Below are 22,247 nucleotides of genomic sequence, written 5' to 3'. Positions count from 1 at the left end.
ATATATATATATATATATATATATATATATATATATATATATATATATATATATATATATATATATATATAAACACAATACAAACAAAATGCAAATACAAACGAACACAAACGAAAACACAAAAGCAACACAAACTTATATATATATATATATATATATATATATATATATATATATATATATATATATATATATATATATATATATATATGACAAAAAGGTTAAGCATTATTTATGAAAAAATGCGAATCTAATAATTGATAGAGCGACCACCATTTCTACAAAAGAAGATTCAATTGACTAGTTTTGCGTCACTTCCTCTTTAAGATTCTGTTGGTTTCTATTTCACTTAAAAATCAAATTAATAGTACAATAGTATAGTCTAGTAACAATACATTACGCAGATCTACTTCTAGAATCTTTTCTAGAATCTAGATATCTATTAGATCTAGTTGAAAAGTAGTTGGACCTTGGCTTTGAAAAAGTAGGTGTATCGAATTTAATTCATTAACAACAATTAGGGCCTTAAAATCATGGCTTAAAGTTGTTAAAACTAGGGACTTGGATGAAATTTCATTTTTAAAAAAATAAAAAATGTAGTAGCACCAGTTTATAGAGCTCATTTAGACAAGAACAAAGATACTTTTATTTTAATTTTAGCTCAAACGGTTACGAAGTTATGAATTTTTAATGTATTTAATTTTCGGGTTTTTTTACTATGGGGTTTTCTCAATTTTTTGCTTCCCTACTTTTTTGGATGCGAACTAAAATCTCTGTAACTTTTTAAATAGCAGGTATTTTTTAATGAAAATTCACTAAGATCAAGCTTATGATATCAGTAAAAGAGTAAGATAAAAATAATTGAATTGGATGAGAATGATCATAAAAAATAATGTAAACAAAGAGGGTCACCCCCCTAAAATTTTTGAATAAGCGTCTTTGATAGGCTACACACAATCTGTTGCCAAATTTTTATTATATGGAATATCTTACTGAAAATTGGCCTGAATAGTGCCAACACTGTATACATTAACAGAAAGTCAAAATATTTTACTTAGCTTATGTGGTTTTATTACAATGTTGGACAAAATAAAAAAGTCATTTTTATTCTGCGCAACTACTTTTTTGCAAGAAAGAAGTACAATGTTGAGCTGATTTTAGATTACTTTGCTTATATGCAAGAAATATTATAAACATGAAGGTTATTATATACTTTGATATTTCCTTTGTTCAAATTTGATTTTAAAAATATTTTATTTAATGAAAAAGGGGTTTAAACTCATATACCCCCCTTAATTTTAAACAATAAATTCTGCTATAGGCAACACATAATCTGTTGCCAAATTTTTTATTATATGGAATATCTTAATGAAAATTGGCCTAATTGGTGCCAACATTGTATACATCCACACAAAGTAAAAATATTTCACTTAGCTTATGTGGTTTTGTTACAATGTTGGTCAAATTTAAAAAGTCATTTTTGTTCTGCGCAACTACTTTTTTGCAAGAAAGAAGTACAATGCTAAACTGATTTTAGATTACTAAAATTGTATCTAAATGTTGTCAATATGCATGATATTTCATCCCTGTTATGTGTATGTTATCATAGAATTGATATAATTTAATTTACAATTATTGTTGAACAAATAATTTAATAATTGAAATGATTTTTTTTATTGGTGGAGTAATGATCACCATTTAATGTTAAAGGTAAGTTTTATAATTAAGAAACATCTGTCATATATTTAAGTGACATCTCATGCTGTGTGGATAACATGTTTAAGTCTGTTAGCTTGTATCACTTTTTTACTTTAAAAAATAACACCATCAATGATTTAAAAATGAAATCTGATTAAACATCTACTGAAGCTGTGTCTCCTCTGACTGATAGCTTTTGGAACTGTAATAAAAACCAGCAACATCCATTCTTAAGTGGACTTATTTCTCCTTCATTGAAGTTGCTTATGAGTAGATCCACATCTTTTGATTCTCTATCCCCTTGCTGAACTGGTACATTTTATCTAGGGCCAAGACTAGTAAAAAAGCAACTGAGATGTATACTACAGCAAAAATACAGTAGTATCATATGTACTTCAAATAGGCCTACAGATGAAGACAGAACATTGTACAAGGATTGTAGTAATTTAGTAATAAATCTAAAATGAACAAAGTCCTAGAGCTATAAAGAAAATATAGGACTCCTAAAATGTTTGAATATTAGTAATATTGGTAATAAAAATTCGCTTGAAAAGCAATCAAAAGGCTAAATGTTTAATATAGAATTACCCTATTGGCCTATATCTTATTATAAGAAAATTTATAGACCAAATGATAGGCAAATGGAATTTTATATTAGATTCTAGATCTAGGCCTATATCAAGCTTTAAAATTTAAGAAAAATGTGGAAAGTACACAAGATACTATAATGATAGCTAATATAAAATATAGAACTCATTCAAGAACAATATAGATCTATATCTAGGCCATACAATTAAAATGAAACAATAATTCAACTTGAAAAATTTCGCAGAAATCTATTTTTAGATCTAACTCAAAATTACAAAAAAAAAAATGAATCTAAATAGAAAATATGCGCACAAAGTCAACAAAAAATCATAGTTTTATCAATATAAAATATAATTCTATAGTTTAAAATGATTTTAAAGTCAGATTCGTGTGGATGTTGCTGGATTTACAAATCGATTCAATTGAGAGCAATGGCGTCATTAACAACACAAGTACACTTCCGGTTTCAACCTCTGTCTTTCCCGGTAGTCGTAAAATGGCTTAAGGCTATACTTTCTAAACTATTTATAAAAAAATACTTTGCTATCGATTAACATTATGAAAATTTACACACATAAAGAAAAATGGTGATTATGGTCGGAGGGCTTTTTAATGGCCTTCCTTGTTAGTAAGTTTTTATGGTACAAAGAGTTTTACGTAGCCAAAGTTTGGCTCCAAAAATCCATTTTCACCTTCAACAAAATCTCAAAACAAAAATACCGTAACATATGAAATCCATTTGTTTTTCAGAATCAGTCATCAAATTATTAGTAGCATCGGCGATTTTTAATAAAAAAAATTTTTTTCGATCATCACCCGCGACCGCACGGCTAAATCGACGAAACTCGGTATGGGCAGAAAACTCTCGTTTTTAGTGCCTCAAAATCTACGTCATCCAAGTCCCTAGTTAAAACGAAGTGTCTATTCACAGTCGACTGTGAATAGCCGTATTGAGTATTGGGGCTATTCACAGTCGCCTTCACGTGACTGTTTTTGTTAGATTTAATGTTAAAATTACCTATCTAGGCATGAAGATGTGTGGTCGAGCGGTCATTGGGAGTGGCTACCGTGCCAGAAGCCTGCGAAGGTGTGGGTTCAAATCCAACAGATGCTTTTATGTTTATGACTCTTAATGTACGCCTCTCAATCTTAATATCAAAATATTTTTTCAGTTGCTTAAGTTACTCATCGAAGGGTTACTTTTGTTAATTTTTTTTTGTGACGTAATTGTTGGCATATCAGCCCAAAAAAAAAAAAAAAAAAAAGAGAAAAAACAAAAAAGTGTGATGGAAACTGTGAATTATAGCTGATAAAAAAGGACATCCTATTTCACCTGATATTTATTCTATGTGATAATGTGAATTTTTAATGATAATTGATAAGTTAATAGCAATGTGAGCAACCAACTAAACTTTACCAAACTGATGCTTTAGTACACGGGTTCCCAACCTGGTATACTAAACCTTATTAATTTGAAACAAAACATAAATATTTAGAAGAATTTTTGAAATTCGGCTTTAATAACATCACTGGAAAGGGAATAGAGAAGAAGCAAAGCATACTGTACAAAGTTGTTCTCAGTCACGAGTTTATGAAATCTTCAAAACTAAAACGTCATTTGACACGAGTCATTCGAAACACACCAAAAAAGATATGGAGTTCTTTCGTCGGTATGAAGCTAGTTGCAAACGTACGTCAGAGACTTGATCGAACAGGAAGTTTTCACCAAGGAAACACAGCATTAGTGCAAGCATCAAATGAAGTCGCGACAGAAAATGCCAAGCAAAAAAAAATCACAATGGGAGAAAATCTCACCAAACGCTGCATGTTGAAGATGGTGAAGTTAATTCTTACATGTCCGTAGATGTTAAATAACACATTTTTATTGAAATCAAGCTTTCACCATTGTTTGCTTTTCAAGTTGATAAATCAACAGACGTGAGCTCGTGTTCGCAGTTGCTGGTCTTTGTCTATATTCATGCGGATGATAGAAAAGAAGAGTTGCTATTTTGTGAAGATAGCATGGAAAAATAAATACGTTTTTTTAAATTGGATGATTAAAATGGGTTAAAACGGCTGTGAGAGTTTGTACTGATGATCCACCATCTATGTTTAGGTCAAAATCGGGCTTTCAGAAAGCAGAAAAGATTTAGCTCCCTAACCACTCCCCTCACTCACCTATCGCCATCAAGACTCCATTTCTTGTATAAGTCGTAAATTATATAAAATCTGGAGCCTTCAAAGAACTGAGCAAAGATCTGAATAAAGATCACGAGGTTCTGCTCTTCTACGCTACAGTGCGCTGGCTGTCAAACGAATTGTTGTGAATCGTGTTTTTGAATTGAAATCTGAAATCAAATTGTTCTTGGAAGTGCAAAGGAAACAAGACCTTTTGGTATACTTAAAACGACATAGAGTCGTTGGAGAGAGTATCATACCTAGCAGATGTGTTCGAACATCAACATAAGCATAACCTGAAGCTTCAGGGAAAATGAACGAATATTATCACTTTCCAAGATTATCTCGGGGCATTTTTATCAAAGCTGCAAAATCGGCGAAGAAAATAAATCTTGGAAATATTGTAAATTTGAGAAACTCTGCAGTGTGGTAGATGAATCTAATTGTGAGATAATTAAAATTTTGAAAGAAGAAATTTCTGGGCATCTTGAATCTATTGAAAACGAACTGCATTGACGCATTATCCATTCTCTTCTTCCCTTGATGTTGCCAGCATTCCCGATGAATTACAAGATGAATTCTTTGATTTGTAGAATGATTCCGCGTAAGATGAAAAACTTCAGACACAATTTTGGTGTAGTATTTAACCATTTATATCCAAACGTAAAATTGATTGACTTTTCGAGAATATAATTTTATTTTGAACACTATTTTTCGATTAACAACAAAATTAAGATAATGATAATGACATAGGTTGGCGTTAAAAAAAAAATACTTAAAAAAAAATTAACCGTGAATGTTTAGTGAATAGTATGCAATTTTACTCATGGTATTAAAACAGTTATCAAGAGAAGTTCATATTGAAAGTCTACTAGAAAATCTTATTTTAGTGCTTATTGATTTCCATAATAATTTCGGCTTTTTAATTCTATGGGGGTCACGGGTCACTTAATTTTTATAAAAGGGGGTCGCCACTCGAAAAAGGTTGGGAACCACTGCTTTAGTAATTAGTATTATTTATTTAAAAAATTAGGCCTACTAATTATTCTAGTGTATAGATTTAGAGTGCATAATTGATCATCTATGACCTACGTAGCCTGTAGCAGATAAAGATATGTCTGATATGAGCCTAAAAGCTAAACTAAACTTTAATTGTAATAGTAATAAAAAATTTTTATAACAAAATAAAAATAGCACTGCTCTCTTAATCTATACCTCATTCCCCAGTCACAATAAATGCTTTTATTATTTTAAGATATTATTCACAGCCATATTTAGCATGAAATGACAGCCGACTGTGAATAGCCGTATTGGGACTATTCCCAACCGGCTGGGAATAGCCTTGGCCATTTACTATTTAATATTTAACTTAAAATATTGTGGTAATCGGTGATCTATCGTTTTAGTTTTAGGTACGTAAAATCGGCCGCGGCTAGTAATGTACGAAAAAGTTACCTCATTGTCAAGGCTTTAATAGAAGTATATCAAGCTGGCTGTTCAAGTTTAATTAAGTTCTTTTTGCCAAAAATCCATTTTTATTCATCAACCATCAAAGAATGGCATTATTTATAAATATTAAATATTATTTAATATTTATCTTAGTAACATATTTCAAACATTAGTTAGATAAATAACAATAAATGACCCCGGTAGTTTTAAGCCAAACTGCCTGTTACTATTTGAGTAAGGGCATACAACGGTACTATAGGATAAAACCAGTGGGGTATAGATCTACTAAAATTACTAGTCTATAATAAGCCACCATAGGTTTTAGGATCTGGTAATGCCTACATTTTTGAAGATTACTAAGTCTAGTCCTATTATTCTAAGTATTTTCTTATATTGATTGCCAATGACTACTAACTAGTTTTGCAGAAAGCTTCTTCTCTTTGTTTTTTTTTTCTTAAATTCACCTCTTTTTTCCTTTAAAAAAACATATAGACAGTGGAATGGCAAATATAAAGCCCGCACACCAGCACAATTCCTTTCATAGTCCTGAAAACTCAGAAGCTGAGGAAGACTCAGAAGAGATTTTTAATGAACTGCTCATTGAGGATCCAAATGCAATTGTAAGCTTTTATATTTGTTTATATTAATAAGAATATGGGTCTTGATTAATATCATAATATGTCAATGCATGCAATTTTATTAAGGATACCTATCCGAACACATGATTGCAAACTATGTTTCATATTTTAAATGGAACTCATGACTTGACTTTGATTTATTCCCCTGGGGCCCTTGAGGAGCAAAGGGCTGTAGCCATCCCTTTTCATTAGACTAGTTTGTTTTGGGTAGCTCTCTTTATTTGCATCCACACAAGCCCTGCAACCCTTGCCTCTCTTTTCACTATCCTTCTCCATAATTCCCCTAAATGGAACTCATATTAGCTTAGAATGGTATTTCACAATTAAACTTGAAATATGTTAACATTGGTTGGACCCATTTATTTAATTTACTGTATTTATAGATTACATTTTGACAAAAGAAAATATATTCTAAAAGTAAAATGTAAAAACAACTTGAATTCTGTTTTAAAAAAAAGTTAAAAGATCCCTTTTTTAAATATAACAGTGTGATGTCACACTTACTTACACCCAACCCTGTGACTGTGACAACATCTGGGGTATGTCATTATTAATGGGTGACCCTACTTTCCAAAATTCCAAAAAGATGTTATAAATTTTCCACTTTAATCTCCTCCATATTGATGGGTTTTTCTTTGTGCTTAATAGCCTTGAGGGTGTATTTTAATTATAGCATTACGAATTGGTCAATATACGAATATCACAATGCTGTTTGAAAAAAAACAGACATTATTGTAATGGAAAATGGCATGAATACTAAGATGCTTGCCCAAAAAAAAATTGTTATTTAAATTATTTCTCTATTTGTCATTGTTTTATTTTGGTATTGTTTATATTTTATAAATCATGCTTTTTTCTTAGGCCTGTATAATATCATAACTATATTTTCATTCATAAGGATATTGATCTCAATCATTGTCGAATAGGAAAAATTACCAACTTGGAAACAACTATCTGTGTTGAGGTATTATCTTTTTTTAAACTTTTAGTTCTTAAAAAGATTTCATTTTTTATTTAGTATATATATATATATTTTTATCTGTTTATTTTAAAACTTTTTTTATTTCAAGATATGTAGAATGTTAAAATTCAGCTTTTTATAATTTTAGACACTTTGCCTTCGACAAAATTTGGTGAAGCAAATCGAAGGGCTGAATACACTTATACATCTAAGAGAACTTGACTTGTATGATAATCAAATAACTGAAATCACCAATTTAGAAGCTCTTGTCAATTTGGAGTAAGTTTTCCTAAGAATTAGTTACACTTAAGAATAAGAGTACTAATACAAATTTAGATTAATTCAGGGATGTGACTTTTCCGAATTTTAGCGGAAATCCGATTTTTCCGTTTCAGCTGCAATTTTCCTCCGCTGATTTCATTTTTGCCGAATTTTTCCGCCGATCTTCGATTTTTGCCGAAGTTTTAAAAATTAGGAAAAAAAAACGAAAATGACATCTACTGAAACGGCCGACTTGCGCATTCCATATATTAGTATTTAAATCGAAAATTACAGTACTTAGGTCAAATATGCACATTTCTTTTTAATTAGACGATTGCGCTAGGTCTGACGGTGCTAGATTAAGATGAAACATAGATCTAGATCTAGGTCAAGATTCAGAATTTCTGCGAATTTCAGTATTTTTCAGAACGCAATTTTTTGGTCCAAATTTTTCCGCTGATATCAGTTGAATGTTTATCAAAAACACGGGAAAAAGTACTCTAAAATAATGCCTTTCTTCAAATGAAACTCGCATCTCCCTAGCCTGGTAATCTAGCTATCGATATAGCCTAATTTATCTTTCTGTATTTAAACCCACCCAAATCTACAGTTTCTATCTGATTTTATTTTATTTAGCTATCTAAAATTAATATTAAAATCCTTGCAAAAGGTGACTATGTCTATAAGGACTAGACTACACCCCCCTTGTAGCAACCGTGGCTCTTGTGACCTCACCTTGACCCCCAAGTACGTGTTTGGTACTGCTTGTGGGAAAAAAAATTAAAATGACGTCACAGTAATTTCAAATAGCTGTTCCTGCAATACCTATGCTATAGGCCTAAAGATTTAAAAAAAAACTGAACTCAACGTGACTCCGAAGAAAAAATACGACATGGACTGTTATTAATAAGGGGTCTTCCATAAACAACGTCACACTCGTAGTGGGGGGGGGGGGGATCCGTAATTTTGTGACGTGTATTGAGGGGGAGGGGGTCAGATAGTGTGACGTCATATTTTTTTTTTATTTTAAAAAAGTAATGTTAGAAACTGAATTTTAGCCGCTATTACGCGTTTCAGAAAACTTTTAAAAAATTGTAATATAAATTAATTAAAATATCCTACGTTGGTCGAGCTCAGTCAATCTTTTAGAAAAAAAAAACGATGTTTAAAAAAAAATTCAAATTCAATATTGAGGAGGGTGGAGCGGTTTTTGGCTGAGGTGTGACGTCATTTTAGGGGGGGGGGGTCTGTCTTTTATGATGGAGAGGAGAGGGGAGGTAAAAATCGTAAAAAAAAAAACGTGACGTCATTTATGGATGACCTCAAACAATTTACAGTTAAGCCATTCCAAAAACAAAAATAACAATGTGTTTTGGCTATCGAAATGGTTAACTTTGGTTCACATATCAGACCCTTTCTAATTTCAGCTAATCTGGTCAATTTCATTTTCCATCACCTGAACCCAAAACTTTCAAATTACAATTAATCTGAATCTAGGCATTTTACAGTTGAAGACTAACATTTTTACCATGCCAATCTTTAAAAGAGTATAAGGCATAATTTAAAATTGAAAACAAAAGTGTAACTAGACTACATTAGTACACTTTAAATTAGCTAAATGTTGAACTTAACTGCCACTTTTGTTACATTGTAATTGTAATTTTTTTTTAAAAAGTTGTTTATAAGTTAAACATTAAATTGCAATTCGACAAGACTTTCAATGTAACATAAACTTCTTTTATTTATAATATTAGCTATATTAAACGATTAATTAGAACAGTAATGGCGTGAGACTGCTTTAACTGCGATTAAAAAAATAGATAAAACATATTGAGTTCTTGTCCGGAGAAAATTTCCTAATTTTTTTCCCTGGTCTGGTCACATCCCTGTTAATTATAACCAGTTTAAAAACCTACTTTGTGTAATGTTTTGCTTTTTAACTAAAATTTGACAAACAGCAGCATCACTGGTAAAACTCCATCATTATTGGTCAAGTTATGCGCATATAGGTCAGGAGGCATCATGGGTTCAGGATCCCAAGTGAACCACTTGTATTGAAGTCAGGTTAACTGACTTAGAAGATACTTAACTGTAATGTAATCTTTATAATGTATGCTCCTAAGTTATAAACAATATAAATCTCACCTTAATAGTTTATTAACAGTGTTATTTTCTATTATTTTAAAACTTTTAACATAATGTATAAATTATATTAATACTATAAAAGTTTAAGATATTCTTACTCATTGAAATTACTATGGTGATTAACAAAAAAAATTATTACCTTACCATACATATATAAAATGCATTGTGGGTTGCTTGTTTTTGAAAGACTTTAATACTACCAGAAAAAGTCATGGACCATACTATACTAAAAAAGCCAGTATTTTAACATTTACAAAACTTATTTATGTATTTATTATAAAAGTCTATACACACTTTTGTTATTTTTTTTCTTTTTAACACTTTAATTTTCATCCTATTAGCAGAAATTAACATGCCAAATCATAAAAAATACAACAGCATTAATTATAATAGTATTTAAAAATTTAAGTTTAGTTTGCTTATCAGCTAATAAAATAATTTTCATTTAATAATTTTCTTAATAGTAATTTTGGAGGAGACTTCCTCCAATACAAATTATGTTATGCTCTATATAGCCCATTGACTCTGACTTCAGACTGCTTTTCTTTTGGGATCTGCTTCCATAGTCTTTGTCTACCTAAGAAAAATCTGCAAAGCAGCATTTTTTTTTATTTTGTAGTTTTCTTTCCTAGATGGGTTGCTGTCCTCGGTTAACTAGCCTCATCTGCCTAAGGGGTCTGAACTCTGGACATTTTGAGCTAGCAATCATATTCTCTTCGGGACGCACTGTTCCCAGCTAATGCAATCAAATTGTTTGAGATTGTTGTTCACCACTTAGGTTTTATTTCAATTTAACATTGTATTAATTGGAAAATTAACTTGATATAAATTTATTGAATTTCTTGCATTATTTTGTTGAGAGTATCAGTTTAAAAATTTTCTATCTGGTAACTGATATTTATGTTTGCTACTCAAAAATTAAAAAATTACTTGTGCCGTTTCATTTAACTTTGACTAACTTTGACATTGTATAAATTGGAAACATGAACTTTGATTTGCACAAGGAACGGGAAGGAGTTAAGGTGTGTGTAGGCACATTGACTATGTGGTAGTGGGTTGGGGTAAGATGTGGCATCTTTATATTAGCTAGTTGCACACAATTTTTTAAATAATTAAAATGACAAAATAACGATGGGGTTGTATTAAGGGGACTAATTGTTGCAAAATGATACCAAATTTATGTTTATAGAATAAACGGTTCACTAGATATGACGGTTTAGTGTAAAAATTGCGGGGACAATAAGCCTATGGAAAATGAAAACAAAAATTGGTCAATTCGAGAGTATAGAAAAAAGGCGAAAGGGAAATAACTCTGCGTAGGCGCACAATTATAAAATTTTCAAATAAGTATTTTTTTAATGCATTTACAACTGCAAAGAGTGTCTCTACTAAGATATTAATAAATTATTTAATTTAAAAGTGGTCTATTGAAATTATTTAAATAAAAATATACCACTGGATAGATTTAATCATTTAACTCAAACGTCATACAGGGTTCCCGCGGCCTCCTGAAATTTCAGGATGTCCTGGAATTCTCCTTGAATTTTAAAAATCCGGAAAACTGGAATTTTAACATTTCTCCTGAAATTTTGTAAACTGTCCTGAAATTTTACTCGCGTGGATAATTTTAGCGTATATTTTTTTCGTGCGTTAGATCTCTAGGTAATCAGATCTGACCTCCCCCAGTAAAATGTTCTGCTTTTTTGATTCTGCACATACAAGGCATAATTTTCAAATTATAGACCTATAGCTGTCTTTTACCTGTAGGTTTGGTTTAATTATTTGCTCACTTCTATGAGTGCGGCTCAGTTTGATAGGCCTGAAGTTCTTTTATTTTTTTAATTAGAAATTTCAAGTAGGCCCAATTCTAGATTTTGCCCAGCTAATTGGAATCATAGTCTGATAGGCCCTATATCTACTTTCTATTTACATGCGTGTTGTAATACTACCACCCTCCCATCCCCACATCTCAGTTTCTTTCCCAAGGCGGGGTGGGGGAGGGAGGACAGCTGGTTGGGTATATGAAGTGAGCTCGGTGTGACCCTGCTAGTGATGTCATCAGCAGTATACTACAGGCCAACTGTAAGCTTAGATTAACTCAAACTGACCCTGCGCTACCGTGTCTAGCTGGGGGGGGGGGGGGGGGGGGGGGGAATACGCTACTGGCAATTTTAAAAAAAACGACTTCGAAGTTACCTATCAGAAAACTATATTCTATTTTTGGCTGAAATGTTTTATTTCCAAAGTACAGTTTTTTTTCTAGTAGGCTATATCTAAGCTACTCAGGTTGATCTACTTGTTCATCAAATGGTAAAAAGCTAAAATTACAGTTAGGCTATTTACTTTTGAAGACTTCCATTTAAATCATGATACCATGTCCATTTTTAAAAGATAAATCATGGTTTCAGCAGTTCTGTTTGTTTATTATTATTGACATTGTTAGTACGGAGGCTGACATTAGTGAGGTGGAGAGGAATTAAGACACTTGACACTGGGATATGGCTATGATTGCTAGGCTTAATATGTTTCTCAGTAGCAAGGGGGGGGGGGGGGTGTTAAGCCATTAAAACGTTAAATTATGTCCTGAAATTTTGGTTTTTCTCCTGAAAAACTGGAATTCTCCTGGAATTTTAAGTTCACTTTGGTGTGGAACTGTTACTATGACTCATAGTAATAGTAAAAATAAAAGAAACTGGCTGAGTAAAAAAAAATAAACATTCCTAATTCCTAGGTAAACCGTATCATAGAGACAGCTCAGTACAGTGCAACATATATGAGGGTTTTTGACTAATTGGAAGCATGTCAGTTAAGAGATAATCTTTGGGTGTCGTTAGATAACTGAACATAGCTGGTGCGAAATAAACAGCAACGTTATCAAGAATCGAGCATTTCACACAGCTACGTAGACAGACGCTAGACACAAGGGTTTCTGTCCATCTTTTGTCTCCAGTTTTAAATACGACATCTTGCCACCTGGTTTTGAACGTGATGGACAGTTTGGTCGTGGGATGACCTACGATCACCAGGTCGGGTACCGATCTATCAGTTTAGTTAGCGGGCGATCTACATACTAGACCACACTGTCCAGTTGTGATAACATTTAACAAAAGCTTGGGGATACAGGGTCTGGAAAAACGTCTGGCAACAATGAGGATAAGCTATGGAACGGGGAGGGGAATCATATGTGTGTTACAAAGGGTGCCTTTATTTGTGGACGATAAAGGGCAGATTCAATTCCCTATCACGTTTAGAAAAGCAAAAGCTACCCCAGGACTACATAGCTAACTTATCAACCATACTTTATATACTTTCAGCTTCATTTTTACTTTCTCGTATAAACGAAGTATAGAGAAAGTCTTGTAATCGTGCAAAAAAAAAAAATCGAGATTTTTACAAATCTCGACGTTTTACACCTCACTGATACGGAAAAACATAATTTTGCAATCTTGTCTGTGTGTCTGTCTATCTGTCCGTGTGTAAACACGATAACTTGAGTACCGTTACTGCTAGGTTGATGAAATTTCATATATAAGTATTTTATCAAAATCGTAGATCCGTATCAACTTTTGAGCGATTTCCGATAACCGGAAGTGGTACTTTTCCTACTTTGAATTTTTCAAAAGCCTATAACTTGAGTACTATTTCAGATAGATAAACGAAATTTCATATGTAAGTAAAAGATCTAATTCTCTACCTTCTGTTAAATTTTGAGTAATTTCCGTTGACCGGAAGTAGTAATTTACGCTACTTCCGATTTCTCAAAAAACTAATGTAAATTTTAAAAGTACTAATAATATTGCGCACTATTATGCGCTTTTTTATTTGGCGTTCACTTGGTGTGCAATTAATTTGTCTACGAGATTTTATTCTATTTTTAAAACTTTAAGTATTTAAAATGGATTAAAAATCATGTCTATAGCCCGAGTTCCCATCCCCTGTTATTTTATATAAGAATATTCGAGAAAGTTTAGGGGAGATCACTCCCGGTTTATTAGATGTACTATTCGAAAAAAAATCAATCACACTAACTTAAAAAAAGCAATTCAATTAGCACCCGACTCGATCTTTAATTCAGAAAGTCTCCCCCCTCCTGATACAGCCGTTATTTGAGTGTGAGTATCAAGCAAATAAATATAGACATTTCTTTACAAGGGTATGTTTTATTCTTTAGCAAGATAAACTAATGGGATACAAAATAAATGAAGACTATCAGTGTACACATTCAGCTTGTTACAATAGAATGAACACATTCGTAAAATGTTCTGTTTTTAACTAATATTTCTTATATTAATAAGATTTGGATCCCGCACAGTCTACTTGGTGAATTTAATCAACCACTGTTCAATTAATAATTTCCACCTTTGGCTTATGTTTAAGACAGCTTAGATACATCTTTATTTTACATTTTAAATAGACCTAATGGTATAATAATATAATATAAATATAACGGAATACGAAAGCGGAGAAAGGTAGTATCGATATCGCTAATACTTAGGTCTATGGGTCTATTATGTTAGTCGGGCTTTACAGCTTGTGAACGTCTGAAGAAAGTAAAAACATTTGTGAAAATAACATTAAAAATGTACCGACTCACAATAAATTCAAATTAAGTCTGAATGTTTTCTTATTTTAATTGATCTAAATACCAACAGACAAAGCGACCAAACATTAGCAATACCGCTTTTCTCGATTTTTAGATTTAAGCTTCTACTATAATGCATTACGAAAAAGATGATTTTCGTAGTTAAAAAATCAAACTAAAAATTGTATAGTCTTACTCAAATCGAACCTAGTGTCATTATTTTTAGTTTTAAATCATTCTATGTATAACTTAATTTCAACTATGTGTTGAGTTATCGTATACCTAATGCAATCATTAGTAGCATGTAGTAAAGGCCGCAACATATTAGCTCAATTCATACAATTTTTACTATTTTAAAAAGGTTAATTTATCATCTTTGAATCTACTCATTTACTAGTTTAATTATTAACATTCTTTAAGAAAAAAATGTATAAAAATTGGTGACATAATTCCTATAAAACGAAGGAACATGAAAATGCAGTATTGATACCGCTAATAGGGTACCTAGTTTGTGAGACATTTTGCATAGTCTGCTAAACGGATAAACCTAAAATAAATATGCTAGTTTGGAAGCTTAATAAATAATAAAGATAATTCCACTAAAAACAGAGTTAGTCTCAATGTTTTGCTATTTTAAGTAAATTTTTGAATACTCACCTTTTAAATTCAATATGAGATTAACAAAAACAAGTAAAAAGTTGAACTAAAAATTATACGGCGGTGGCGGTCAATAACCGCTGCTAATAAGTATTGCAAATATGATTGGAATCATAATCGTGTTCTATTGTTTTTAAACGGTTAAAATACCAATTGCGAACGACTACATTTGAATTAGATTTTTTTGTGCACTAAAGGTTTAGAGCCTGTGACGTCATATTTTATTTACTTGTTCAACTAGCTACTTAATATTATTAAGGCCCAGTTGAACTACTCTGTAATAAAAATTTTAAATTCTATTTTTCAGACACTTAGACTTATCTTACAACCGATTGAGGAAAATAAAAGGACTTGAAACTCTTACTAATCTTAGGAAACTCTTTTTAGTTAATAACAAAATAAGCAAAATTGAAAATATCAACCACCTTGTTCATTTAGAAATGCTGGAACTAGGGGATAACAGAATCAGGGTACAGTATTATATTAGTTTGTGATAACAATTCTATTTATCTAAATGTAATACATATAATTTAAAAAATGGCAATAACTTAAGCTGGAATGAGATACTGAATACTGTTATGTAATTTTCTTTTTAATACTAAAGATTTACATTTGTCTATACAGGTTATTGAAGGTATTGACAACTTAGTGAATCTTCACAGTCTCTACCTTGGTAAAAATAAAATTTCAAAACTTCATGGGCTGAGTACATTAGTTCGTCTCTCATGTCTCAGCATACAGGTGCAATTTTTTAATATGCATTTCTGCCCTTCTTCTTTTACATAATAGAATGTCTTAAATTTTTAAAAATATATAAACTATTAGGCTACTATTATATTTTTTTAAATATATGATTCTTAACCTAGAGCATTGAATTTAAAATTAAAGTAAATTAATATACTAATGTAAAATTGTATGTAATTTAATACTCATAAATTCTTGGTAAGCAAGTTTTAGAAATTAACCTTACCCAGAACACTTTGAGTCTGGTTCTTTTTGCTTATTCAAGCAACGATTTTTTTCTAAATAAAATTTAAATTTCCTGATGATATACTTAATGTGTTTATTTACATATAGAAACATTTACTACAAGTATTTTGTCATTAAGGGGGTGGGTGCCAATAAAAAAAACTTTTTTAATACTCATTACAAAACAATTATTTTTTTACAGCTTTTTTAAGGTACATCTGAATTTGCATTTCCACTAAAAAAATCTTGTTAACTATGACAATGGTGGCCATCTTGAAAAATTAAATTCAAAATTCAAAACATTTCATTTTGGGGAATTATGGGGCATTAAAACTAGTGTTTTTAAGGGACCTACAATTTGAAAATTCATAAAAAATTAGTTTGAAGATATGCACTTAAAATTTTTTGCTGAGTGCCCCAAAATATGGTAGAAGATTAGAAGATTATGAATTCATTGTTTATTGGGCTTAAAATAAAATATTTTATAAATGGTGGAAAACCTACGAAGGGGTTAATTTTCAGGATGGTCGCCCTTGTCATAGTTACCATGATTTTTCCAAAAAAAGCTTTTTTATGGAAACGCTTATCCGGATGTACCTTAAAAAAATTAATAAAAAACGTTTTAATAACAAGCTTTTATGTATTAATGCACTAAAAAGGAGAAAATAAATTATAGACTGCTATTTAAATAACTATAAAGAAAAGCTTGAGTCACTTTAGTATCTATTGGATTCCTTTACTAATATTCAGGAAGAGACCCACACTTTATAGTTATTTAAATAGTGTATAATTTTTCTCCTTTTTAGTGCATTATTACATAAAAGCTTGTTATTAAAATGTTTTTATTAATTTTTTTTAGTACTTTACTTACTTACTTAATCCTCATCACTCCCTGTGGAGTATAGGGCAACAACAAATCTCCGCCATTCCACCCTGTCCTGGGCGAGCCACTTTAGTTCATGCCAGGTTTTGCCAGTAGCCTGTACTTCTTCTTCCATCTCCCTCCTCCATGTTCCCAGTGGTCTTCCTCTACTTCTCTTTCCGGGTGGGTTCCACTTCAGCGCCATGTTGGGGAGTCTTTTTTTGCTCATGAGGATGCGTTGGAGGGATCTTCTTTCAAAGCCTCTGAGTCGGCTGTCTACTTTCTTGTTTAGTTTCCATGACTCTGCAGCATAGAGGAGTACAGAACGTACATTAGACTTATAGATCCTTATTTTAGTTCTCTGCTGCAGTGAGGATGATTTCCAGATCTTAGCGAGTCTGTTGAAAGCTTGTGCTGCCATTGCTATTCTGGTGGCAATTTCTTTCTCCATGCTGCCATTTGCTGATATATAGCTGCCGAGGTACTTAAAGTCTTCGACCTCTTCTAGCTCTGCTCCATTCGCAAAGGTCTTGAGAGCACTTTTGGTTTTTATTTTCATTAGCTTGGTTTTTTCCGGAGTTTATCTTTAGCCCAACGCTTTTGGCAATTTGCTCTATTCTTGTGGTTTTCGCTTGGATGTCTTTTTGGGCATGTGAAAGTAAAGCCAAGTCATCAGCAAAGTCACAGTCCTCTAGGTGGTTGGTAAGTTCCCAAACAATTCCTCTTGGCTTATCCTCAGTGGCTCTTCTCATAATCCAGTCTATTACCACCAAAAAGATGACAGGTGAGATGACACAGCCCTGTCTGACTCCTGTTTTTACCTTGAACCATTCACTTTGCTGATTTTCGTGTCGCACACAGCATTGGTTATCATAGTACATGTCCTTAAGTATGTTTATGACTTTTCCTGGAAAGCCATATAGCTCTAGTATCTTCCATAATGATGGATGGTGGATGCTATCAAATGCTTTCTCGAAATCTATGTAGTTGATGTAGAGAGACGAATTCCACTCCAGGGACTGTTCCACTATAGTGCGCAAGACAAATATTTGGTCGTTACATGACCTGTTGGCCCTGAAGCCAGCTTGTTCTTCACGAAGGATCCCATCAATTCCTTTCCTCATTCTTTGTAATAGGACTCTGCAGAAGACTTTTCCTGGTACTTACAGAAGATTAATGCCTCTCCAGTTCTCACAAACATTAAGGTCGCCCTTTTTGGGTAATTTGATAATGATTCCCCGTTTCCAAAAATCTGGGACTTTTTCTTCATTCCTTACCTTTTTTTAGTACTTTACATGTTTTATTTACAATAGAGTGACGTGACTAAAAACCATTGTGCACCTATTGAACGTGATGACGCGTGTCTCATAGGGCGGAATAGTTTGATGAGACAACCTACTAATTTGGACAAAATTTTAATTTATAAAAAATTAATCAGGCAACCAATTAAGTCAAATTCAATGTCATGCTGCATTGTCTTCATGTCTTGACCCACGTTCCAACTAAGAACCTTATCTGTCAGAAGTGCCTGCAATTTCGCTCAGACGTTTCGATCTAGACAGACAGAGGAAGTGAGTTAAATAAAAGCTGTAAAGAAATAATTGTTTTCTAACGAGTATTAAAAGAGTTTTTACCAGCGCCAACCCCCTTAAGCAGTAGTATATTAATTCATAAATTTCAGAATAATCTCACTTCTTGTATGCTTATATCAATTGAACTCTGCTGTGGCTACATATGGACCTGGAGTCATTACAATTCTTTAATTATTTTACTGTAGTACTCGAAGCAGGAGTCTCAAACATCATTTGTACCATGCTTTGAGTTTTTTTAAATTTACCCTGTTTAAAATATATATGACTTCAATGTACACATTTTGTAGTTTTTATGTGGAAGGAAGGAATAGTATTTATACTTGATGTGTTTTTTTAATGTATCAATAATTTTTCTTTTTTAGAGCAATAGACTTCTAAAAATTGAAGGCTTAGAGAATCTGACTGAGTTAGATGAGCTATACTTAAGTCATAATGGCCTTGAAAAGATAGAAGGGCTTGAAGCTTGTGTAAGCCAAACCATTATAATTATCTATGTTCTATTTAGTTTTCATTAGAAATAAAAACATAGGTAAACTGTGACTTCATAAAATTGTGTTCATTGTTCCTTTGTTATAGACAAAACTGACAACTCTAGACCTAGCAGGAAACAGAATAAAGAAGATAGAAAATATCAGTCAACTTGAAGAATTGGCAGAGTTTTGGGTAAACTGTTAAAATTGATTTAATGTGTACTTAACATTAACATCATTGTACCAACACCATTTTAATGATATGCAATTGCTTTCTAATTACAGTTCAATGACAATTTAGTGGAATCATGGGATGAAGTGGAAGCATTGACCAAGTTAAAAAAGTTAGAGACAGTTTATCTTGAGAGAAACCCTATTTATTTTGATTCCCAAAAACAAATGGATCCTAATTACAGAAGAAAGGTAATGTTAACACTACCATGGGTGAGGCAAATTGATGCTACGCTTGCTAGATAGTAAGGTTCATCAAGATATTTCAATGTATCTGTATAGGTATTGTGATGTTAAATTGTTCTCAAAATCAAATAGGACATTATCAGTGTTTGATGTAAAAATTAAACAAATATGTGTATGTTTTAGCATACTACTGAAATCTGTAAATTGTTTAATTTTTTAAATGTTTAATATTGTATTGTTTTGTTAAAATGAAATTTTGGAACTAGTGTGAAATTAATGAGCATTTAAAAACAGAATTTTTAAACACAAAAATTATTTTATAGTTTGTTAAAACTGTGCTAGTTCAACATGCATACATTTATAATGTTCTGAGACACATTGTTAGCTCAACCTGGATAATGGGTTACACTTAGCTATTTCTCTTCAATTCAATGCTTGATTTTTCTCATTCATTGACGTATAATAATACTTTTCTGTCATAATGTTGTGACAGTTTTTATTTTACTTTCTTCTTGTCATTTAAATTAATTTTTTAAATAAGGCACCAATTTAATTTTTTACTTCTATGAGGTCATTTTTAAAATTCTCTTTAGTTGATAGGAAGTATACTTATTGCTTTTGAAAATTTAATAAAAATATGTGAAACTGGCTAACTAAAAATTCTTGAACATTCATTTAATATATCCACAACTGAATAAGATATGGCATTAATCGCTTGCAACTCTGTTTTGTTTTCCTTCTTGGTAGTCTGATGTGACCTCTATTTATAGTACTTTTATTTACATAAAGTCTTGCAGGTATGAGGCTTTAAGTTAACAAATCTAGTAACTACATTATATTCTTGTTTAGCATTTTTAATTGAAATGTTAAATGGTTAGGGTTTTATATTTCTGAAATTTGATTTACTTTTATGTATTATTTGTACATTATAAAACATTTAGACTCAGATAATAAATTAAGACTATTTTCTTGTAGGCCTATAATGATTTTTTGTTTTATTTGTCTAGCCATATGTGAATAAAAAAATTGTATGCCTGGACTGTTAAGAGGTCCCTGTTACTGTGCTATTTTTATGTTTGTATATTTTAATTCTTTAATAATTTAATGAAACATTTTGTTTTTTCTTTCTCATATGCAGAATATAAAATATAAAGGAAGTGTAGTCATATTGCAAAAAATCCATCAAGAGTTTTACAAATTTTGATGTGTTACAACTCTGAGTCAGAAAATTTTAGCTTTGCATTCTTGCCTATCAGTCTGTAAATACAATAACATGAGGACCCTATGATTGCCTTTCAGTTAGGTTGACTAAATTCCAATATACATATATCTAATTTGTAGTATTCTATCAAATTTTGAGCGATTTCCAGAAGTGTTACTTACTTTACTTCTGGTTTTTCAAGCCTGTAACTAGAGTATTAATTCCTATATGTCAATTACTGTCAACTTTTGAGTGATTTCCAGTGACCCTCAGAATTTGTTCCTTGCAAATTTTTATCTTGATTCCACTGTCTGTTGTCTGTCATGGGTTATAAAAACTTGATGACAATGCAATGTCACACAAAATAAGACTTAATTAGAAGATTAACTATTTAAAAATTAATTAGTTTGCTTAATAAAGTACTAATTCTCCACTCTTTTTACACACATTGTTTGCATTCATTTGGTGGGCAATTTTTTTTCTCTATGTGCTCTCTCAAAAAAAAAGCAGTTTTGTCACAAAATCTATACTGCTATAGAGCTAGCCTAAATGCAACTCCAGTGCCATCCTAAACCATTGTTATTAGGTTGTTGCGCGGCTTGCCTAACAACCGCCATTGCTAGGGAATTCATGGCGACCACGTCGGAGCGATTTGGCTGACTTCCGGTTGAACTCATTGTCCGTGTAAGCTATTAAATGCAGGTCAACATGGAAGCAGCTGGCCACTTTTACACGGTGTGTACTTTTGAAAAGGCATCGAGACATGTAGACTGGCCGCCCGTAGAATTTCTTTGTGTTTGATTTTATTTTCTTACTCAAGGAACTCAGCGTCATTACAAGGTAATAATTATTAATTAATTAAATTTTAAATTATCACCTGTTTTTATAATTTAACCTCTTGTTTAATTACTTTAATGTTAACTCTGTCTATTCCATAATTAAAATGTCTACTTGACCTTAAGTATAAGGGAGAACACATCGTGTCAGCAAAGATCGATTTTTCGCGCCATTTTGTAGTGACTTCTTTATAATGTAATAATTATTAAATATTCGCACAGTATGTTATAAAAACTTAAGTCGTAAATATCTTTGTAAGTTTTAGAGTGTTAAAATAGGGTGTAGGCCCTACATAATTAATTCAGTTGTGCTTTTTTTGCGTGTTTTCAGTGTGTTGCCACAGTTTGCGAGTCTGAAAAAACTCTAGATCTAGCTAGAGTCTAGATCTAACTACTAGAAAATCTTGATTCTACTTAGATCTAGATCTACTACGTTTTGAAATTCAAGACAATCATTTCAATCAAGTATCAGTATCAGTTTTTTTTATAGATCTATAGATCTAGATCTATATAATATATTATTGGACACTAGGCCTATTTACTATTTATATTTTAGATCTAGATACTAGATAGATATTAGGGGCCTATTAGATAAACAAAAATTAAACATAATCTAGCTTTAGGCTTTAGGCCTAGATCTAGTTTAATTCTAGATCTAGATTCTAGATCTAATTTAATCTAATAGCCAATAGGGCCTATACTAATCTAGTTCTAGATATCTAGATTCTAATAAGAAATAGGCG

The 22,247-nt window shown here is 31.7% G+C and overlaps 1 protein-coding gene across 1 annotated transcript; it reads left to right on the top strand.

Moving 5' to 3' along the window:
- Positions 1-364: 364 nt before the first annotated feature.
- LOC131942647 (protein phosphatase 1 regulatory subunit 7) lies at positions 365-21,245 on the top strand. The gene is made up of 9 exons (XM_059302545.1): positions 365-484; positions 6,406-6,533; positions 7,450-7,515; positions 7,661-7,791; positions 15,465-15,627; positions 15,782-15,898; positions 18,943-19,047; positions 19,157-19,243; positions 19,336-21,245. Exons 2-9 carry the CDS (start codon positions 6,414-6,416, stop codon positions 19,525-19,527), a joined length of 981 nt encoding a protein of 326 aa, XP_059158528.1. The 5' UTR covers positions 365-484; positions 6,406-6,413; the 3' UTR covers positions 19,528-21,245.
- The last annotated feature ends 1,002 nt before the right edge of the window (positions 21,246-22,247 follow it).

Source organism: Physella acuta, unplaced genomic scaffold (assembly GCF_028476545.2).
Source record: "Physella acuta isolate Inbredline_101_S28 unplaced genomic scaffold, ASM2847654v3 ptg000416l, whole genome shotgun sequence".
NCBI lineage: Eukaryota > Metazoa > Mollusca > Gastropoda > Physidae > Physella > Physella acuta.
The sequence above is the reverse complement of the archived record's forward strand: the minus strand, read 5'-3'. Positions and strand labels throughout refer to the sequence as shown.